Below are 19,092 nucleotides of genomic sequence, written 5' to 3'. Positions count from 1 at the left end.
TAGTTATTTTCTTTGTGGTTACTATAGGGATTACATACAATTTCCCAAAATTACAACGTATTTTAAACTGATAATAGTTTAACTTCAATCACATTAAAAAGTCTGTCCTTTATAGCCCTCCTGCCTTCCGCCCTCCAGATTTAATGTTACTAATGTCACAAAATATATTTTTTATTAGAGTAACTTTTAGCATGGATTCATTATTTTTATGCTTTTGGTTTTTAAATTCTGTAAAAGAAGAAAACATGGAGTTACACATCACAATTAAAATAATACAGGTTTTTATATTTCTCCAAATATTTACCTGCACTGGGTGACTTCATATTTTCATACAGCTTTGAGTTCTTGTCTAGTGTCCTTTTATTTTAACTTGAAGGGCTCATTTTGAAATTAAATATATCTTTTTAAGGGTATGTGTAAAGTCCTGTCATTTTAACTTGAAGGACTTCTTGTAGGGCAGGTCTAGTGGTATTGAGCTCTCTCTCAGCTTTTGTTCTTTTAGGAATACTCTCATTTCTCTCTCTCTCTCTCTCTCTCTCTCTCTCTCTCTCTCTCTCTCTCCCAGGACAGTTCTGCTGTATATAAAATTTTTGGTTAACTTTGTTTTTTCTTCCAGCAAAAAAATATTCAAATATATTATCCCACTACCTTCTGACCTACATGGATTTTGCTGAGAAATCTAATAATCTTGAAGATCGTTTCTTTGTTTTTTTTTTAAATAGTTTATTACCAAGTTGGCTTCCATATAACACCCAGTGCTCTTCCCCACAAGTGCACTCCTCCATGACCATCAACCCCCTTCCCTGCTTCCTCTTCAGTCCTCAGTTGGTTTTCAGTTTTCAAGAGTCTCTCATGATTTGCCTCACTCCCTCTCCCTCTTACGAGCCCGCTCCTTTTCCCTTCCCATGGTCCCGTGTTAGGTTTCTCCTGTTAGACCTATGAGTGAAAACATGGTATCTGTCCTTCTCTGCCTGACTTATTTCACTTAGGATGACTCCCTTGAGGTCCATCGACTTTTCTACAAATGGCCAGATTTCATTCTTTCTCATTGCCGTGTAGTATTCCATTGTATATATGTACCACATCTTCTTTATCCATTCATCAGTAATGAGTGTTTTCTCTTGTAGCTTTCAAGATTCTTTCTTTGACTTTGACTTTCAGTGGTTTGATTATAATGTTTCTTGGTGTGGGCCTCCTTGAGTTTGTCCTCCTTGGGTTTGTTGCATTTGGATATCTATGTATTTCCCCAAATCTGGGAAAATTTGGCCATTATTTCTTCAAATAAGCTCTCTGCCCTTTTTGTCTCTCTTCCTTTTCTGGGATATACATTAGATGGATGGATAGATGGATGGATGGATCTGATTGATGGTGCCCTATAAGTCCTGAGGGCTCTCTGTTCACTTTCCTTCATCTTTTTTTGTTGTTGTTTCTCAGACTTGATCATTTCAAATGACGTTATCTTCAAATTCACTGACTCTTCCTATTTGAGTCTGCTATTGAACCCCTCTAGTGAATTTTTCTTTTTTTTAAATTTATTATTTATTATTTTTAATGTGTTTTATTTTATTTTATTTTTGAGAGACAGAGAAAGACAGTACCATCAGGGGAGGGTCAGAGAGAGAGGGAGATACAGAGTCTGCAGCAGGCCCCAGGCTCTGAGCTAGCTGCTGTCTGCACAGAGCTCGATGCGGGGCTCGAACCCACGAACTGTGAGATCATGACCTGAGCCGAAGCTGGACACTTAACCAACTGAGCCACCCAGGCGCCCCTCTAGTAAGTTTTTCAATTCAATGATTGTATTTTCCAGCTGCAATATTTCTCTTGATTCATTTGTAATAGTTTCTCCTTGTAGATATCCTTTTGTTATCATCATTTCCTTAGCTCTCTATCCATGTCCTCTTTTACTTCTTTGAACATATTTAAGATGGTTATTTTAACGTCTTTATTAAGTAAGAGAGAGAAGTGGGGCTCACCTGAAGTGCAGTTCGTGCTCACCCAAAAGTAGGGCTCTAGCTCATGAACCATGAGATCATGACATGAGCCGAAGTCAGATGTCTACTTGACTGAGCCACCCAGGAACATGCTGCCTTGTCGACCTTTGTCAAAAAATTGGCATTTGAGAAAATAACTGCCTCTTCCGGTCTTTGCCGACTTGCTCTATGAAGGGGAGACCTTCACCAATCAGTGAAGTGGTTTGAAGGTTTAAAGAATTTTCAGGCCCTTTCTGGGCAGGCATGTTCCCCGGGCCTGTGTATACACTTTTTTTTTTCTACCCCAATTTACCACACATGGCTGCTATTAAATGTTTTAATTACCTGGGGTGGCTGGGTGGCTCAGTCAGTGAAGTGTCCAACTTTCGCTCAGGTCATGATCTCGCAGTTCTACTGTTTTAAGGGGGGCTTTTCTTGGTTGACTGGTTACTTGATTTTGCAAATCTTTGATTGGTTTCTAGAGCTCTCACAAAGCTCTTTTCTTCAGTCTGTTGTTTACTTGGTATTTCCATGGGGGGAATGAGGCCTGTAGATACCCAGCCTTTCATCTTGCTGGTATCATTCTCCCTCACTTTTCTTTTAAATTTGTTTTTTGTTTTACTTTAGTGTGTAATCAGATAAGATTTGTTGGAAGTGTACTTTTGGGACATTTGCAGTCTGATAGTACTTTATTTTATCTTCACAATTGAATGCCAACATAGTTGGTTAGAGAATGCATGGCTCACAGTCCTTTTCCTATAGTGCTGAGGCATATTTTCCGTGTCTTCTTGTGCTCAGTGTTGCTGATGGAAGCCTCGTAACTTTTAAAAATAAATTTTATTTTAATGTAATCTCTATAGTCATTGTGGGGCTCAAACTCACACCATGAGATAGAGAGTCACATGCTATACTGACTGAGCCAGCAGTGCCCCGCTGGAAGCCTCATTACTTTTAGAATCTAATTCCTTACCTAATTTATTTTACCTTTCTATATGGACTTTTTGGGATATTCCTCTTTTTCAGCTATGTTTATCATGATGTCTGTGGCATAAACTTTTCCCGTAACCTTATATATATCTTAGATTTTTTAATCTAAAGAGCTATGTCTCTTCAGTTCTATGGAAATCTTGTTGCTGCTGTTACTTATAATATTTTGATATTGATTCATCCTGTCACACACACACCCCTCCAATAACAACTATTGGGTACACAATGCAACATCTGAATCTGTCTTCTGAGTTCCTTAACTTTCTTTGCACATTTCCTGTATCTCGCGGAATACTTCTGGCTGATGTTTTATTTCACTAAATCATTTTTCATCTCTCTCAGTCTACTATGCTATTGAAGTCATATAATGAAGAGGTTTTGTTTGTTTCGGTCTTTTTTTTTAATCCTCTCTTTTATATTCACAGACCAAGTTTGTACTTTCTAGAATTTCAAACTGTCTTTTCACTTATGGAAGCCCCAGGTTCCCATATCTCTTCATTTCCTTGCCCTAGAGTCTTAATTCAGCTTCCTGTTTTGACTTTGTTTCCTTAGATTTTTGTGCTTCCATTTGTTGAGATTGATAAGTCTCTTTCATGATTGTGGCCTTCCTTTAATGAACGGTGATTCTTGGTTGAACATTTTATTTTAGCATTCCCCTTACTCTGTAAATCTGTGAATGCCCTCCGTTAGAGCAGGCCACTTTAGTGACTGGAAGGAAAGTCAAAATAGGTTACATGGAAGTATGTGCCCGTAACTGGGCTTATGGGTCTAGAGGTTCTTTGGCCTTTTTATGATGGCCTCTCTGGGCACTGCTTTGCCTTTATAATGCCAACACACATGCACACACTCACTACTTCTGCTTAGAGCCCATGTCCAGATGTCTCATTGATGGCAGGCAAGCAAAGAGTCCAACTCTCCTGGATATTCCTGCTCTAATTTCTGAGCCAAATACCCTTTTGGTTCTCCCAGGCTCCCTTCTGCTCCCATCATCCCCAGGGCCACCTCTGCTTTGTGCAGTAGACCTTTGGTTATGGGTCCTTCTACCAACCTAACGTCTCTGCTTTGCATTGCTTAGGGATGTCATCTGAAGCTGTGGTAAACTACAGATACGTTTTCTTTTTTTTTTAATTAATTAATTTTTTATAATAGTTTATTGTCAAATTGGTTTCCATATAACACCCAGTGCTTCTCCCCACAAGTGCCCCCCTCCATAATCATCACCCCCTTCCCTCTTCCCCCTCCCCCTTCAGTCCTCGGTTCATTTTCAGTATTCAATAGTCTGTGTGTCCCTCTCTCTCCCCAACTCTCATTCCCCCTTCCCCTCCCTATGGTCCTCTGTTAGGTTTCTCCTGTTAGACCTATGAGTACAAACATATGGTATCTGTCCTTCTCTGCCTGACTTATTTCGCTTAGCATGACACCCTCAAGGTCCATCCACTTTGCTACAAATGGCCATATTTCATTCTTCCTCATTGCCATGTAGTACTCCATTGTGTATATATACCACTTCTTCTTGATCCATTCATCAATTGATGGACAATTAGGCTCTTTCCATGATTTGGCTATTCTAGAAAGTGCCACTATGAATATTGGGGTACATGTGCTCCTATGCATCAGCACTTCTGTATCCTTTGGGTAAATCCCTAGCAGTGCTATTGCTGGGTCATAGGGGAGATCTATGGATAGTTTTTTGAGGAACCTCCATAGTGTTTTCCAGAGCAGCTGCACCAGTTTACATTCCCACCAACAGTGTAGGAGGGTGCCCATCTCTCCACATCCTCGCCAGCTTCTATAGTCACTTGATTTGTTCATTTTAGCGACTCTGACCAGTGTGAGGTGGTATCTCAGTGTGGTTTTGCTTTGTATTTCCCTGATGATGAGTGACACTAAGCATCGTTTCATGTGCCTGTTGGCCATCTGGATGTCCTCTTTGGAAAAGTGTCTGTTTATGTCTTATGCCCATTTCTTCACTGGATTATTCATTTTTCAGGTATGGAGTTTAGTGAGCTTCTTGTAGATTTTGGATACTAGCCCTTTATCTGATATGCCATTTGCCACTACCTTTTCCCATTTTGTCGGTTGCCTATTAGTTTTGTTGATTGTTTCCTTTGCCTTGCAGAAGCTTTTTATCTTGATGAGGTCCAGTAGTTCATTTTTATTCTTGATTCCCTTGCCTCTGGGGTTGTGTTGAGGAAGAAATTGCTGCAATTGAGGTCTAGGAGGCTATTTCCTTCTTTCTCCTCTAGGGTTTTTATGGTTTCCTGTCTCACATTCAGATCCTTTATCCATTTTGAGTTTATTTTTGTGAATGGTGTAAGAAAGTGGTCTAATTTCATTTTTGTACATGTTACTGTCCAGCTCTCCCAACACCACCTGTTGAAGAGGCTGTCCTTTTTCCATTGGACACTCTTTCCTGTTTTGTCAAAGATTAATTGGCCATACACTTGTGGGTCCAGTTGTGGGCTCTCTATTCTATTCCATTGGTCTATGTGTCTGTTTTTGTGCCAATACCATCCTGTCTTGATGATGACAGCTTTGTAGTAGAGGCTAAAGTCTGGGATTGTGATGCCCCTCATTTTGGTTTTCTTCTTCAATATTACTTTGGCTATTCGGGGTTTTTTGTAGTTCCATACGAATTTTAAGATAGTTTGTTCTAACTTGGAGAAGAATGCTGGTGCAACTTTGATGGGGATTGCATTGAATGTGTAGATTGCTTTGGGTAATAATGACATTTTCACAATATTTATTCTTCTAATCCATGAGCATGGAATGTTTTTCCGTTTCTTTGTGTCTTCTTCAATTTCCTTCATAAGTCTTCTATAGTTTTCAGCATACAGGTCTTTTACATCTTTGGTTAGGTTTATTCCTTGGTGTTTTATGATTTTTGGTGCAATTGTGAATGGGATCCATTTCTTGATTTCTCTTCCTGTTGCTTCATTTTTGGTGTATAAGGATGCAACTGATTTCTGTACATTGGTTTTGTACCCTGCTACTTTACTGAATTCATTGATCAATTCTAGAAGGCTTCTGGTGGAGTCGATCAGGTTTTCCATGTAGAGAGAATATCATGTCATCTCTGAAAAGTGAAAGTTTAACTTCTTCTTTGCTGATTCTGATGCTTTTTATTTCCTTTTATTGTCTTAGTGCTGATGCTAGGACTTCCAATACTGTGTTAAACAACAGTGGTAAGAGTGGACATCCCTGTTGTGTCCCTGATTTCAGGGGGGAAGCTCTCAGTTTTTCCCCATTGAGGATAACATTAGCTGTTGGCTTTTCATAAATGGCTTTTATGATGTTTAAGTTCCTTCTATCCCGACTTTCTCAAGGGTTTTTATTAAGAAGGGATGATGTATTTTGTCAAATGCTCTTTCTGCATCTATCGACAAGATCATATGGTTTTTTTCTTTTCTTTTGTTAATGTGATTTATCACATTGATGGATTTGTGAATATTGAACCAGCCTTGTAACCCAGGAATGAATCCCACTTCATCATAATGGATAATTCTTTTTATATGCTGTTGAATTCGATTTGCTAGTATCTTGTTGAGTATTTTTGCATCCGTGTTCATTAAGGATATTGGTCTGTAGTTCTCTTTTTTTGTTGGGTCTCTGCCTGGCTTAGGAATCAAAGTGATATGTGCTTCATAGAATGAGTCCGGAAGTCTTCCCTCCATTTCTATTTTTTGGAATAACTTGAGAAGGATCGGTGTTAACTCTGCTTTAAATGTCTGGTAGAATTCCCCTGGGAATCTATCTGGCCCTGGGCATTTATTTGTTGGCAGATTTTTGATAACTGATTTGATTTCTTCACTGGTTTTGGGTCTGTTCAGATTTTCTATCTCTTCCCGTTTGAATTTTGGTAGTGCATGTGTATTTAGGAATTTGTCCATTTCTTCTAGGTTGTCCAGTTGGTTGGCATATAATTTTTCATAGTAATCTCATAATTGCTTGTATTTCCAAGGGATCTATTGTAATAGATCCATTTTCCTTCATGATTTTGTCTATTTCAGTGCTCTCTTTTCTTTCTGAGGAGCCAAGCTAGAGGTTTATCAATTTTGTTTATTTTTTCAAAAAACCAACTCTTGGATTCATTGATCTGTTCAATTGTTTTTGTGGATTCTATCTTGTTTAATTCTGCCTTGATCTTTATTATTTCTCTTCTTTTGCTGGGTTTCAGGTGCTCTTGCTGCTCCCCACATTTTTCAATAATAACACTGAATATAAATGGACTGAATGCTCCAGTCAAACGACACAGGGTAGCAGAATGGATCAAAAACCAAAATCCATCTATTTGCTGTCTACAAGAGACTCACCTTAGACCTGAAGACACCTTGAGACTGAAAGTAAGGAGATGGAGAAATATGTACCACGCGATTGGATGCCAAAAGAAAGCTGCAGTAGCCATACTTATATCAGACAAACTGGACTTTAAAGTAAAGGCAGTAACAAAAGATGAAGAAGGACATTCTATAATAATTACAGGGTCTCTCCATCAGGAAGAGATAACAATTATAAACATCTATGCGCCAAATTCAGGAGCTCCTAAATACATAAAACAACTAATCACAAACAGAAGCAATCTTATTCATAAGAATGTGCTAATTGCAGGGGACTTTAATACCCCACTTATGACAATCGATAGGTCAGCCAGACAGAAAATCACTAAAGAAACAATGGACCTGAATGGCACACTGGAACAGATGGAATTGATAGATATATTTAGAACTCTGCATCCTGAAGCTAGGGAATTCACCTTCTTCTCAAATGCACATGGCACATTCTGTAAGATTGATCACATACTGGGTCATAAAGCAGCCCTCCATAAATACAAAAGAATTGAGATCATACCATGCACACTTTCAGATCACAATGCTATGAAACTTGAAATCAATCACAGGAAGAAGTCTGGAAAACCTCCAAAAATGTGGAGGTTAAAAACTACCCTACTGAAGAATGATTGGGCGAACCAGGCAATTAGAGAGGAAATTAAAAAATATATGGAAACAAATGAAAATGAAAATACAACAATCCAAACTCTCTGGGAGACAGCAAAGGCAATCCTAAGAGGAAAGTTCATTGCAATCCAGCCTATTTCAACAAACTAGAAAAAGCGCAAACTCAAAACTTAACAGAGCACCTAAGGAAACTAGACAGATACCTTTTCTTATTTGCTAACACTTTGGTCCATTTTAAAAACCATCTCCTCAATGCTAGAATGAATTCTGTGATCCTAGGTTTGACTCAGAAGGATGAACATGGACTCATGTATTTTCATATGTATGCAGATAGACACAACAATAAACATGGGTATGTGTACATACATGGGTTAGGATCCATACGTACATCTCCTAGTGCATTCCAGTAAGAGGACCTAGAAGCAGTACCATCCCTGTGGCACCTAGCACATCTACTGTCTAGATCTTGATTTATGATACCATTCTTCGATAAAAGAAGACCCGCATTCTTGGGAAAATGACTCATCTTAGGACTGGGGCAGAGAAAATCCAAGATGTATCTAGAGTATCCGATGGTGCCAGAAAGTAAGGAAGTACTAAACAGCATGAGGGTGCATCTCAGAAAGAGAACCTTAATGAGTCCCCAATGCCCACAGTGGGAACAGTGTTAGTGACAAAATAAATATAATAGTATTCTGACCTCAAGAATAAAATAAACACCCTTGGGTCCAATCATACTATGTAAATAGGTGGTTTAAGTCAGTAAATTAGAGGGAGAGAAGGGACCACTGTATCTTAGAGAAAATTTTAAGTAATGTAGAAAGAATGAAGGTAATATAAAGTCACCATTAGAATACCATACTTATCACTATCACAGGCAAAATCCACTAATGAATTAGTAGGTGTCACTTGAAGGAGAAATAGGGTCTTTCTTGGCCTCAAACTGTCTCCCCAAATATTTGTGAATCACTATGGTAGTTAGTAGGCATCCTCAAGTCTTTGATACATTGTTCTCTAGGAGGTGAAGCTGGTTTCCCTTGCCTTAAATATGGAAAGGACCTAATGACTCAGTAATAAATAATAGCGTATTGGAAGGGAAGCACAGTAGGTTTCTAGTGGAGTACCCTGGCAGACGCCACCTGAACCAGTGGCCACGGTCACCTCCACCTCTCATCAGCCATGTTGGTATGACACCTCTCCAGATACTCCAGGAGGAGGAAAGCACTACACCTCTGCAGCCTGATTTATCTCAAAACCTATAACCTCAGTGGAATCATGAGGAAACACCAGACAAACCCATTTGAGGGACCTTGTACAAAGTATCTGATCAGTGCTCAAGTGTGTCAAGATCATGAAAGACAGTGAAAGGTGAGAAACTGTTACATTGGAAGAAACCAAGGGAACATGATGACTAGCTACATAGGCAGCCTGAATTGACATCTGAAGTGACAGAAATAGGATACTAGTTGAGAAACTGGAGACATCTGAATATATTAAGTCATTTAGTTAGTAGGGTTGTACTAGCGTTAATGTCTCAGTTGATAATTGTCCTGTGGTTATGTAAGCTGTTAAGATCAGGAGAAGCTAAGTGAAGGAAACTGCATTAACTTTGGAACTCCTCTGAAGTCTAAAATTATTTCAAAATAAAAAGATTTTCTTTCCCTACCCTGCAGTTTGGTTAGGAATGATAGTAAAACATTCATTCAGTCCTCCATCTTAATCCAGTAAGTCTTTTTTTTGTTATTGGAAAAATATTTGTTATATGTGTTATTGAGAAAAAATATACAAGGCCATGACAATTTTTTTTTATTGCAAATAGGTTAAATGTTCTTCTGAAGATAAAACTTACTGGATAAATCAGGACCCTGATGGGAAAGAGGTGGCACATACAGTTGAGCAGGGTTTACTGAAGAGTTGACCAAGTTGTGTGCAGGGTTATGGGAAACCACAATGGGGCGGTGAATCATCCCAGGACTGGCAACAACAGGAAGTGATGATGAGTCTAGGCCTAAAGGGGGAAGAGGATGGGTGTGGGTGGGGATGATTCTCAAAACCTGGGGGAGCTATAGGAGAGGGCCTTCTGGCTGGCGCTGCAGGTCTGTGTGGAGGAGTGCAGCCACATGGGCAGTGGGAAGGGCACAGAGATGCACGTGCCCCACCCTTGCTCTCGCTGTCCCTCCAGTAACTTCCCATGGCTCCCCACTGGCCAAAACCAACCAGAAGCCATAGGACAAGGGCTTGTATGTACAGCTATACAGGTCAGGTATGATCCTGACCCAGAGAGGTGCCTAGAGGATATGTCATCATCACAGTCTGAATCTGTGCAAGCAGCCTGTTTGGTGCAGCCAGTAAGGAACGATTTAGAAAATCTAGAACTGAGACATGACCCCATAGGATTTCACATAAGCAATTTATACTTGTAAGACATTGAAAGACAGTTTAAAATGTTCAAGTGTATGTGATCCAAGTGCACATTTGGGAAGGGCCTCCTCAAACCTCTCCCAATAGATCCCAGTCTCCAATTGGTCAGTCTCCAATAGATGCCCCAACTCCCCACTGATTTTCTATTTGTATCCTTAGCAAAAAGGCACCAGGCCTGTGCTTGGACTGACTTCGTTTCTCCAGCTCTTACCATGACATCTCTGGGACTACGGTTCCAGGGTAAAGCAGCATCCATCCTCCTTGATGGAGACCTGCTCCCGAGTGCCTCGTCCCCTTGTGGTTTATCCTGCTGGCGTGGCTCTGCCCTGCTTCCTTCCCTACCTTTAGCTGGCTTGGGCAGTTCCCTGCTGGAAAGTGGGCCATCTCGTGATCTTCACACCAAATCCCAGCACCATCCTGGACTATTGCAGGATCCACATGGATAACTCATCTCAAACCCAAGCCTCCCGGGTTTGAGATGACTTCGTCTCCAGTGACCTTCACCTCCATCCCACCTCAGCGCCCAGGCCCCTCCCCTGGCTTTGAAATGCTCACACACACTCTGAAATCCCATTTTCTTGGTATCTCACCCCTTCTCACAGCTTCCTTCCCTCTAGTACTCCTACTCCCTTATCTCTTTGAGCTCTGTGAGCTCCCAGCCCCCAGCCCTCCTGCTGCACCTCTTGGCGTCACTCCCTTTCTGGTTCAGCCTCAGGTTGGAAATATAATATATGGAGGAAGGGATGATGTTCTGATTAATACTTAAGGTTCATGGGCCGGTAGCACCCGTTCCCTGATGAGTATCAGGGTTGGAGTTGGCAGATTGATAGGACACAGGAAATGCGCAGGTTGAATCCAGTGAGCACCCAGTGTAGCATGGAGCAGAGAGGGGAGGGGAGCTTGTTGCCTTGCATGTCTAGTTTGTGGCAGGGTGTGTGGCTGTGCTCTGTTTCACCTTAGTTCCTTGTCCCTGTGGGTACTCCCAAGATGGGTATCAATCTGCCTGTGTGAAGGAAGAGTCACCTGGCCTCCATGACATATGTGCTGCGTTTGAGGTGTCCATCATGCTGAAAAGCTTCCCCTTATTTGAAAATGAAAAGTAATTCTATTTTTTCTTTGGAGTTCCTGAGATAATTACAAAAGAGGTAGAAAAATATATTTGCTTGAAACCTTTTCTTATCTACGTCTTGAATTTTGCTGTCAAATGCTGTGAAGTTAGAAGCTGCCTACCGTTTTTTAAAGGAGAGAATTGTATTTCTAATCGTGTTTTTTTATCCTAAGAGCAGAAGGACTTAAACATTTCTTAAATGGGATGATTTGCAGAAGTGTGAGCTTGAGGTGGTCAGTGGTCATCTGAGATGTGACTTGCTGTTAGGGGGACAGTGGACTGCAGGCGTTGGAGGAGAACATGGCTGAACAGCTGGCTGAGGATGCAAGCCAGCTTCTCAATGGGGGTCCTGCCCCTGCTGTCCATCGATGAGCTTGAACAGTGGTTCTGAAATTGTCATTGACGCTTACCTCTGTGTGCTCGCTTACTTGAGGATGGGAGAGATGATCTTATTCTCAAAGGGATTTGTGTCTTACCTTAACACCCCATGTCAGTTTTGAAAGTTGGGCTGAGTAATTTGTTCTAGTGTTAATGTAATGGTGTTTGCTGATTTCTCTCCTGAGAAACTGCCTTTCCAGGAAGGTTTGGCCTGGCTTTTTGCCCAGCCAGACTTACCCTTTGCCCTTTGCTTCCATCCTAGGCCAACACCGGACAAATTGATGACACCCAGGAGCAGCACAGAGTTATCGGCAGTAACCTCGCTCTCATTCAGGTAACTCTCCCCTTGTCCAAGCGATGAATCTGCTCCCCGCTTTGAATCTGCAGTCAGGCCTGCTCCGGGTAGGAAGAGTGAAGAGTAAGTGAGCCCTTGTCCCTGTACTCCAGACTGAGCTTAGGGAATGGGTCCCTCGTCCAGTCACCCCCCCCAGACGACACTCCTCTGGCAGCTGGAGGCTCAGCCCAACTACAGGCACTGGCACTGCAAGGCAGATGCCTCTTCTTGGAACCCAAGGTCCCTCCAGCCTCTCCACCTCCTTCTTTCCAAGACAGACTTATTGAAAGATTCACCTATTCTTACTCCTGTTTCTCACTGCGTGGACAGGGCTAACTGCCTTCTCTTCCCGCGGTCTTGACTCAGACCGTGCTTGCCAGGTCACTGACATCTTAACTGGTGTATCCTCTGATTGCCTCATGCATATGATCCTGCTTATACTTTCTGGAGATTCTTCCTGTCTGGAAGTTCCTCGGCCCCACTCTCTCCTCTCAGCCTGTGCCTTCTCGTCTTTGGCAGGACACCCTCCCACCCCCATGCCTTTGTCCCTTAAATGCTTCGTGCTTGTTCCAACTTCTACCTCGTTGGGCTAAGTTTTCATCCTAGGAGTCTCAGTATTACAAAGTCAGGAAGTCCAGGGCAGGGGGAGACTGGGAAGAGATTGGCTCAGGGCGAGAGAGGAAATGGTTTTCTCCAGAACCTCCTGGGCTTCTCTGGCTGGGGGCAGCCTGTGGCCACACAAAGCACCTGGACTTTGAGATCAGACAGGTCTGGTGTTAAGGCTGTCATTTATCAAAAGATTGGCCTTGGGCAGGCCACACAAGACTCGCTTAGCTCTATATCTGTGTCCATCAGAATAGGAGGATACCCATTTTATGTGTCACTTGGGTTCCAGAGTCACCATTTCTGGCTCCCTACTGGGCATCTCCATCTGTCCCTCCCAGAAGCATCCCTGAAACACCTTGGCCAGATCTGGCCTCATCACCTATCTCCTCACACACACCTCTTGTGAAGGCCCCAACCCCAAAGAGTTTCATGGTTGAAAGCTCGTTCTGGGGGTTGACCCTTGGCTATGTCACCTCACCTTTCCTGTGAGATAGGCTGTTGTGACCTTTCAATCGTGTAAGGCCATGGCACCCAGCCAGCACGTGGGAATCTTCCAATCATGGTAGCTGTGCCTAGTGAGGAGTCTTCCCATTAACCAAGCCTAAGACCGAATCTCCCTCAGTATCTCTGCTCCTCATCTTTACGACCAGTCACTGAGGAGTCTGTCTTTGAGCTATGTTTGAATCCAGCCCTGCTTCTTCTCCTCCTCACCTTGGCCTCTTGGTCTCCTGCCTCACTGACTACAAACCTCATGCCCCAGGCTCCTTCTCCTCTGGCTCCCCTCTACATGGCCAACTGAATGACCTTTTATGAATCCTAAAGCTTATCAGGCTGCCTCCTCCTGATGCTCCTTTGTTGTTCTACTTGTCCAAGTTGGGGCTGGCCCAGAGGCACTCCTGGTCTGGACCTGCCACACACCCCCCCCCCCCGCCCCCGCAGCCTCACGTCCCCCACACCTGCTGCCCTTGCATATGCAGTTGCTATCCCTTCTTGTTCTTTCAGCAGTGAAGCTCCAATCAGATCTCAGTTCCAGCCCGAGACCAGGTACTCTTTGGAGCCTTTACATGCTGCTGCAGCTGTCCTAGTTGTAATTCTGTGCTTACGTGTCTGCCTTCTCCACCTGAGCCGAGTCACATAGGCCAGGACCATGGCCTGTGGCTGAAGAACGTCAGGGATTAAATAAGATGCTCGTGATACCCTTAACAGAGAGTCTAGCAAGGGGCAGGTAATAAGTGCCTCAGCTACAGGTCACCAAATCCTTGCCTGTCTGCATGCACCTTTCCAGGTGACCAATTCTCAACCAGCATTTATTAAGTCCTGCTCTGGGCCAGGCACTGCCGTGGCACATTCCAGGTCATAGCACGGATATAATTTTGTCTCCTCCTTTTGTTAAGGAATCATACCTGGTAATCATGGTATTAACATCAAATCATACATGATAAAATAAATCTCATAATTGAAATTTAATAACTACATATTCTATCACAGATATACCCAAGAATGATATTTAAAATATACCCCAGAGTGATTTTTAACAACTGGTAGGGCCCAGGAGCTCAACTGGTTCAGCCACAAAGAGCTGGTCCAGCAGAGCTGTTGCGCACTCTTCACATTCAGCCCCATCCCCTTCCCTCGACCGTCACCACATGGGCGCACCTGCAGCTGGTTGTAGGCTTCTACTCAACGAATTGCAGCGCAATGACCTTGTTCTTTTTTTTGCATGAATTTCCAAAGAGAACTTCCTACAAGTTCACAGGGTATGAACAATCTAAAGCTCTAGATTTTTCCCCAAAGGATTATAAAATATTTCAATTCTAAGTATTATATAATAGCACCAGTGTTAATGTTTCAATTATTAGCTTCTCCATAACCTCACCAGCATCGAAAGTGTTCCTCTAAACTACTTTTGCATTTGCCATATAGGTGTATGTTTCCATAGACAATATATGATATGACTTTGTTTTTTTTTTTAATATATTTTGTTATCTAAGTAATCTGTACACCCAACCTGGGGCTTAAACTCAGGACCCTGAGGTCAAGAGTCACATGCTCTTCCAACTGAGCCAGCCAGGTGTCCCTGCCTTTCTGCATTTTTCTTAAGCATAAAAAATATCCTACTGTACGTATAATTCTGTAACTTCTAAGAACAAGTTAATGAATGGAAATCACTTAGAATAGCAGATAGTAGGCACTCAGGAAATGTCAGCTCCAGTTATTCTCATTATTACTGGGCTCTTTGTTCACATGTGCAGATGTTTTACTGGGACAATGCTAGATCATAAGGGAGATGGATAAATTGTAGCCAAGTTTCCTTGCAGAATTCCTATACCAATATTACCACCATCTATGTATAAAAGAACCATTTTCCCACATAATTTGTCAAGAGTATTTTATATTATCAACCTTTTAGATTTTTAAAAATTTATATAACTTTTATTTATTTTTGAGAGAGAGCGAGCGAGCAGGGGAGGGGCAGAGACAGTGGGAGAGAGAGAATCCCAAGCAAGCTCTGCACTGATAGCACAGAGCCCACCACAGGACTCGAACTCATGAATCTTGAGATCATGACCTGAGCTGAAAGCAGGAGTCAGGTGCTTAACTGACTGAGCCACCAGATGCCCTTAAACCTTATTTAAAACCTTACTTAATTTTACCAAGTCTGAGGGATAAAAATAGTGTATCCAGGCATTCATTGATTGATTCTTTCATTGGATGATCACACACAGGTCTGAGGACCTGCTGAGGGACTCTCCAGAACCTGAGAAGGGTACTAACCTTGTAGTAGAAGAAGGCCAATTACAAAGAAATAAGACACCTACTTTTAAATTGGTATTAAAAAAAATTTTTTTCCTCTGACTTGGGAAGTTGGTCACATTTTTGTTTACTTCTTAGCCATTTGTACTTCCTTTTGTGTATATTGTCTATCCATACCCCCTTGTACATTTTACTGCTGGGTTATCTTTTTAAAAAGTTGACATTGCTTGGGGCGCCTGGGTGGCTTAGTCAGTTAAGCGTCTGACTTCAGCTCAGGTCATGATCTCACGGTTCGTGAGTTTGAGACCTGCGTTGGGCTCTGTGCTGACAGCTCAAAGCCTGGAGCCTGCTTCAGGTTCTGTGTCTCCCTCTCTCTCTCTGCTATTCTCCTGCTCATACTCTGTCTCTCTCTCCTTCAAAAATAAACATTAAAAAATTAAAAAGTGGTGCACCTGGGTGGCTCAGTTGGTTGAGCATCCGACTTCGGCTCAGGTCATGATCTCATGGTTCATGGGTTAAGGCCCTGTGTTGGGCTCTGTGCTGACGGCTCAGAACCTGGAGCCTGCTTCAGATTCTGTATCTCCCCTTCTCTCTGCCCCTCCCCTGTTCATGCTGTGTCTCTCTCTGTCTCTCAATAATAAGTAAAAAATGTAAAAAAAAAAAAAAAAGTAAAAAAATAAAGTTGGCATTGCTTTGTAAAATGGACTTCAAGATTTTGATTACTAACCCTATATTACTCATAAGTGGAGATATTTTCTCCTGTCCTGTTTGTCTTTGAAGTTTGTGGTATCCTATAGAAGTCATACTCGAATTTATATACATTGTATCTCATTTTTTGTTATAGATTTTACCTGTTATATCTTCAAAAGGAGTCTTTCTCTAATCCAAAATCTGAACAACATTATTCTATATTTTTTCTTTTCATACATAAGGTTTTACGTTTAGTGGGGTATGTATATGAAAAGGTATGAAGTAGGAATCTTTTTTTTCCCCTAGAAATCCTCTTTTCCTTACCCTGTTTATTCAGTACCCACCCATTCCATACTGATTAGAAATGCCACCTTTATCATGTTAAATTTTCATGTATACATTTTCATCTATTCTTGGCGGTATTCCTGGACTCCAGTCTGTCCTGATTATCTATTTGTCTGTTTTTGTGCCCGTTCCACCCTGTTTTAATTACTGTAGCCTTAAAACTACATATTGATAGTTTTCCTTCTATTTCTATTTTTTTGGAATAGTTTGAGAAGAGTGGGTATGAGCTCTGCTTTAACTGTCTGGTAGAATTCCCCTGGGAAGCCATCTGGCCCTGGGCTCTTATTTGTTGGGAGATTTTTGATAACGGATTCGACTTCTTCACTGGTTATCAGTCTATTCATGCTTTCTATCTCTTCCTGTTTGAATTTTGGCAGTGCATGTGCATATAGGAATTTTTCCATTCCTTCTAGGTTGTCCAGTTTGTTGGCATATAATTTTTCATAGTAATCTCTGATGATTGCTTGTATTTCTAAGGGATTGGTTGTAATTGATCCTTTTTCTTTCATGATTTTGTCTATTTGGATGCTCTCTTTTCTTTCTAAGGAGCCTGGCTAGAGGTTTATCAATTTTGTTTATTTTTTCAAAGAAGCAACTCTTGGTTTCATTGATCTGCTCGACTGTTTTTTTTTGAATTCTATATTGTTTATTTCTACCCTGATCTTTATTATTTCTTTTTTTCTGCTGGGCTTGGGGTGCTCTTACTGCTCCCTTTCTAGTACAGTAGGTGCTCTGTTAGATTTTGAATGTGTGCTTTTTCTAGGTGTTGAAATTGGCCTGGATTGCAATATACTTTCCTCTTAGGACTGCCTTTGCTGTGTCCCAGAGATTTTTGGATTGTTGTATTTTTGTTTTCATTTGTTTCCATATATTTTTTAATTTCCTCTTTAATTGCCTGGTTCACCCAAACATTCTTTAGTAGGGTGGTTTTTAACCTCCACATTTTTGGAGGTTTTCCAGACTTTTTCCTATGGTTAATTTCAAGTTTCATAGCATTGTGATCTGAAAGTGTGCATGGTATGGTCTCTATTCGTTTATACTTATGGAGAGCTGCTTTATGCCCCAGTATGTGATCTATCTGGAGAATTTGCCATGTGCACTCGAGAAGAAGGTGAATTTCCTAACTTCAGGATGCAGAGTTCTAAATATATCAATAAATTCCATCTTTTCCAATGTGTCATTCAGGTCCATTGTTTCTTTAGTGATTTTCTGTCTGGTTGATTTATCCACTAAAAAGCCAGCAAACCAGACAGAGACCCAGCAAAAAAAGAAAACTACAGACCAATATCCTTAATGAATACACATGCAAAAATACTCAACAGGATACTTGCAAATTGAATTCAACAGCATATAAAAAGAATTATCCATCATGATCAAGTGGGATTCATTCCTGGGTTACAGGGCTGGTTCAATATTCGCAAATCCATCAATGTGATACATCACATTAACAAAAGAAAAGATAAAAACCATATGATCTTGTCAATAGATGCAGAAAAAGCATTTGACAAAATACAGCACCATTTTTTAATAATAACCCTGAGAAAGAATAGAAGGAACTTACCTAAACATTATAAAAGCAGTTTATGAAAATACCACAGATAATATCATCCTCAGTGGGGAAAAACTGACACTTTCCCCCTGAGATCAGAACACGACAGGGGTGTCCACTCTTACCACTGTTGTTTAACATAGTGCTGGAGGTCCTAGCATGAGCAATCAGACAACAAAAGGAAATAAAAGGCATCAGAATTGACAAGAAGTCAAACTTTCATTTTTCATAGATGACATGATACTCTACATGGAAAACCCGGCAGACTCCACCAGAAGCCTTCTAGAACTGATCAATGAATTCAGTAAAGTTGCAGGGTACAAAATCAATGTACAGAAATCAGTTGCATTCCTATACACCAAAAATGAAGCAGCGAAAAGAGAAATCAAGAAACTGATCCCATTCACAATTGCACAAAGCAACGTAAAATACCTAGGAGTAAACCTAACCAAGGGTGTAAAAGATGTATATGATGAAAACTATAGAAAACTTATGAAAGAGGTTGAAGAAGTCACCAAGAAATGGAAAAATATTCCCTGCTCATGGATCAGAAGAATAAACATTGTGAAAATATCATTATTACCCAAAGCAATCTATACATTCAATTCAGTCCCCATCAAATTTGCACCAGCGTTCTTCTCAAAGCTAGAACAAGGTATCCTCAAATTCGTATGGAACTACAAAAGACCCCGAATAGCCAATGTCATATTGAAGAAGAAAAACCAAAATGGGAGGCATCACAATCCCAGACTTTAGCCTCTACTACAAAGCTGTCATCATCAAGACAGTATGCTATTGGCACAAAAACAGACACATAGACCAATGGAATAGAATAGAGAGCCCAGAACTGGACCCACAAATGTACGGCCAATTAATCTTTGACAAAGCAGGAAAGAGTATCCGATGGAAAAAAGACTGCCTCTTTAGCAGGTGGTGCTGGGAGAACTGGACAGCAACATGCAGAAGAATGAAACTAGACCACTTTCTTATATCAT

At 41.2% G+C, this 19,092-nt stretch overlaps 1 protein-coding gene across 1 annotated transcript in view; it reads left to right on the top strand.

Annotated features, from left to right (window-relative positions):
* Nucleotides 1-19,092, top strand: part of SLC41A3 (solute carrier family 41 member 3) — a 97,657-nt gene that overhangs the window by 59,431 nt on the left and 19,134 nt on the right. Inside the window, exon 4 of the mRNA XM_029918772.1 lies at nucleotides 12,082-12,153. Coding sequence (XP_029774632.1) covers nucleotides 12,082-12,153 — 72 coding nt within the window. The remainder of the gene's footprint in view (nucleotides 1-12,081; nucleotides 12,154-19,092) is intronic.

This window comes from Suricata suricatta, chromosome 12 (assembly GCF_006229205.1).
Source record: "Suricata suricatta isolate VVHF042 chromosome 12, meerkat_22Aug2017_6uvM2_HiC, whole genome shotgun sequence".
NCBI lineage: Eukaryota > Metazoa > Chordata > Mammalia > Carnivora > Herpestidae > Suricata > Suricata suricatta.
The sequence above is the reverse complement of the archived record's forward strand: the minus strand, read 5'-3'. Positions and strand labels throughout refer to the sequence as shown.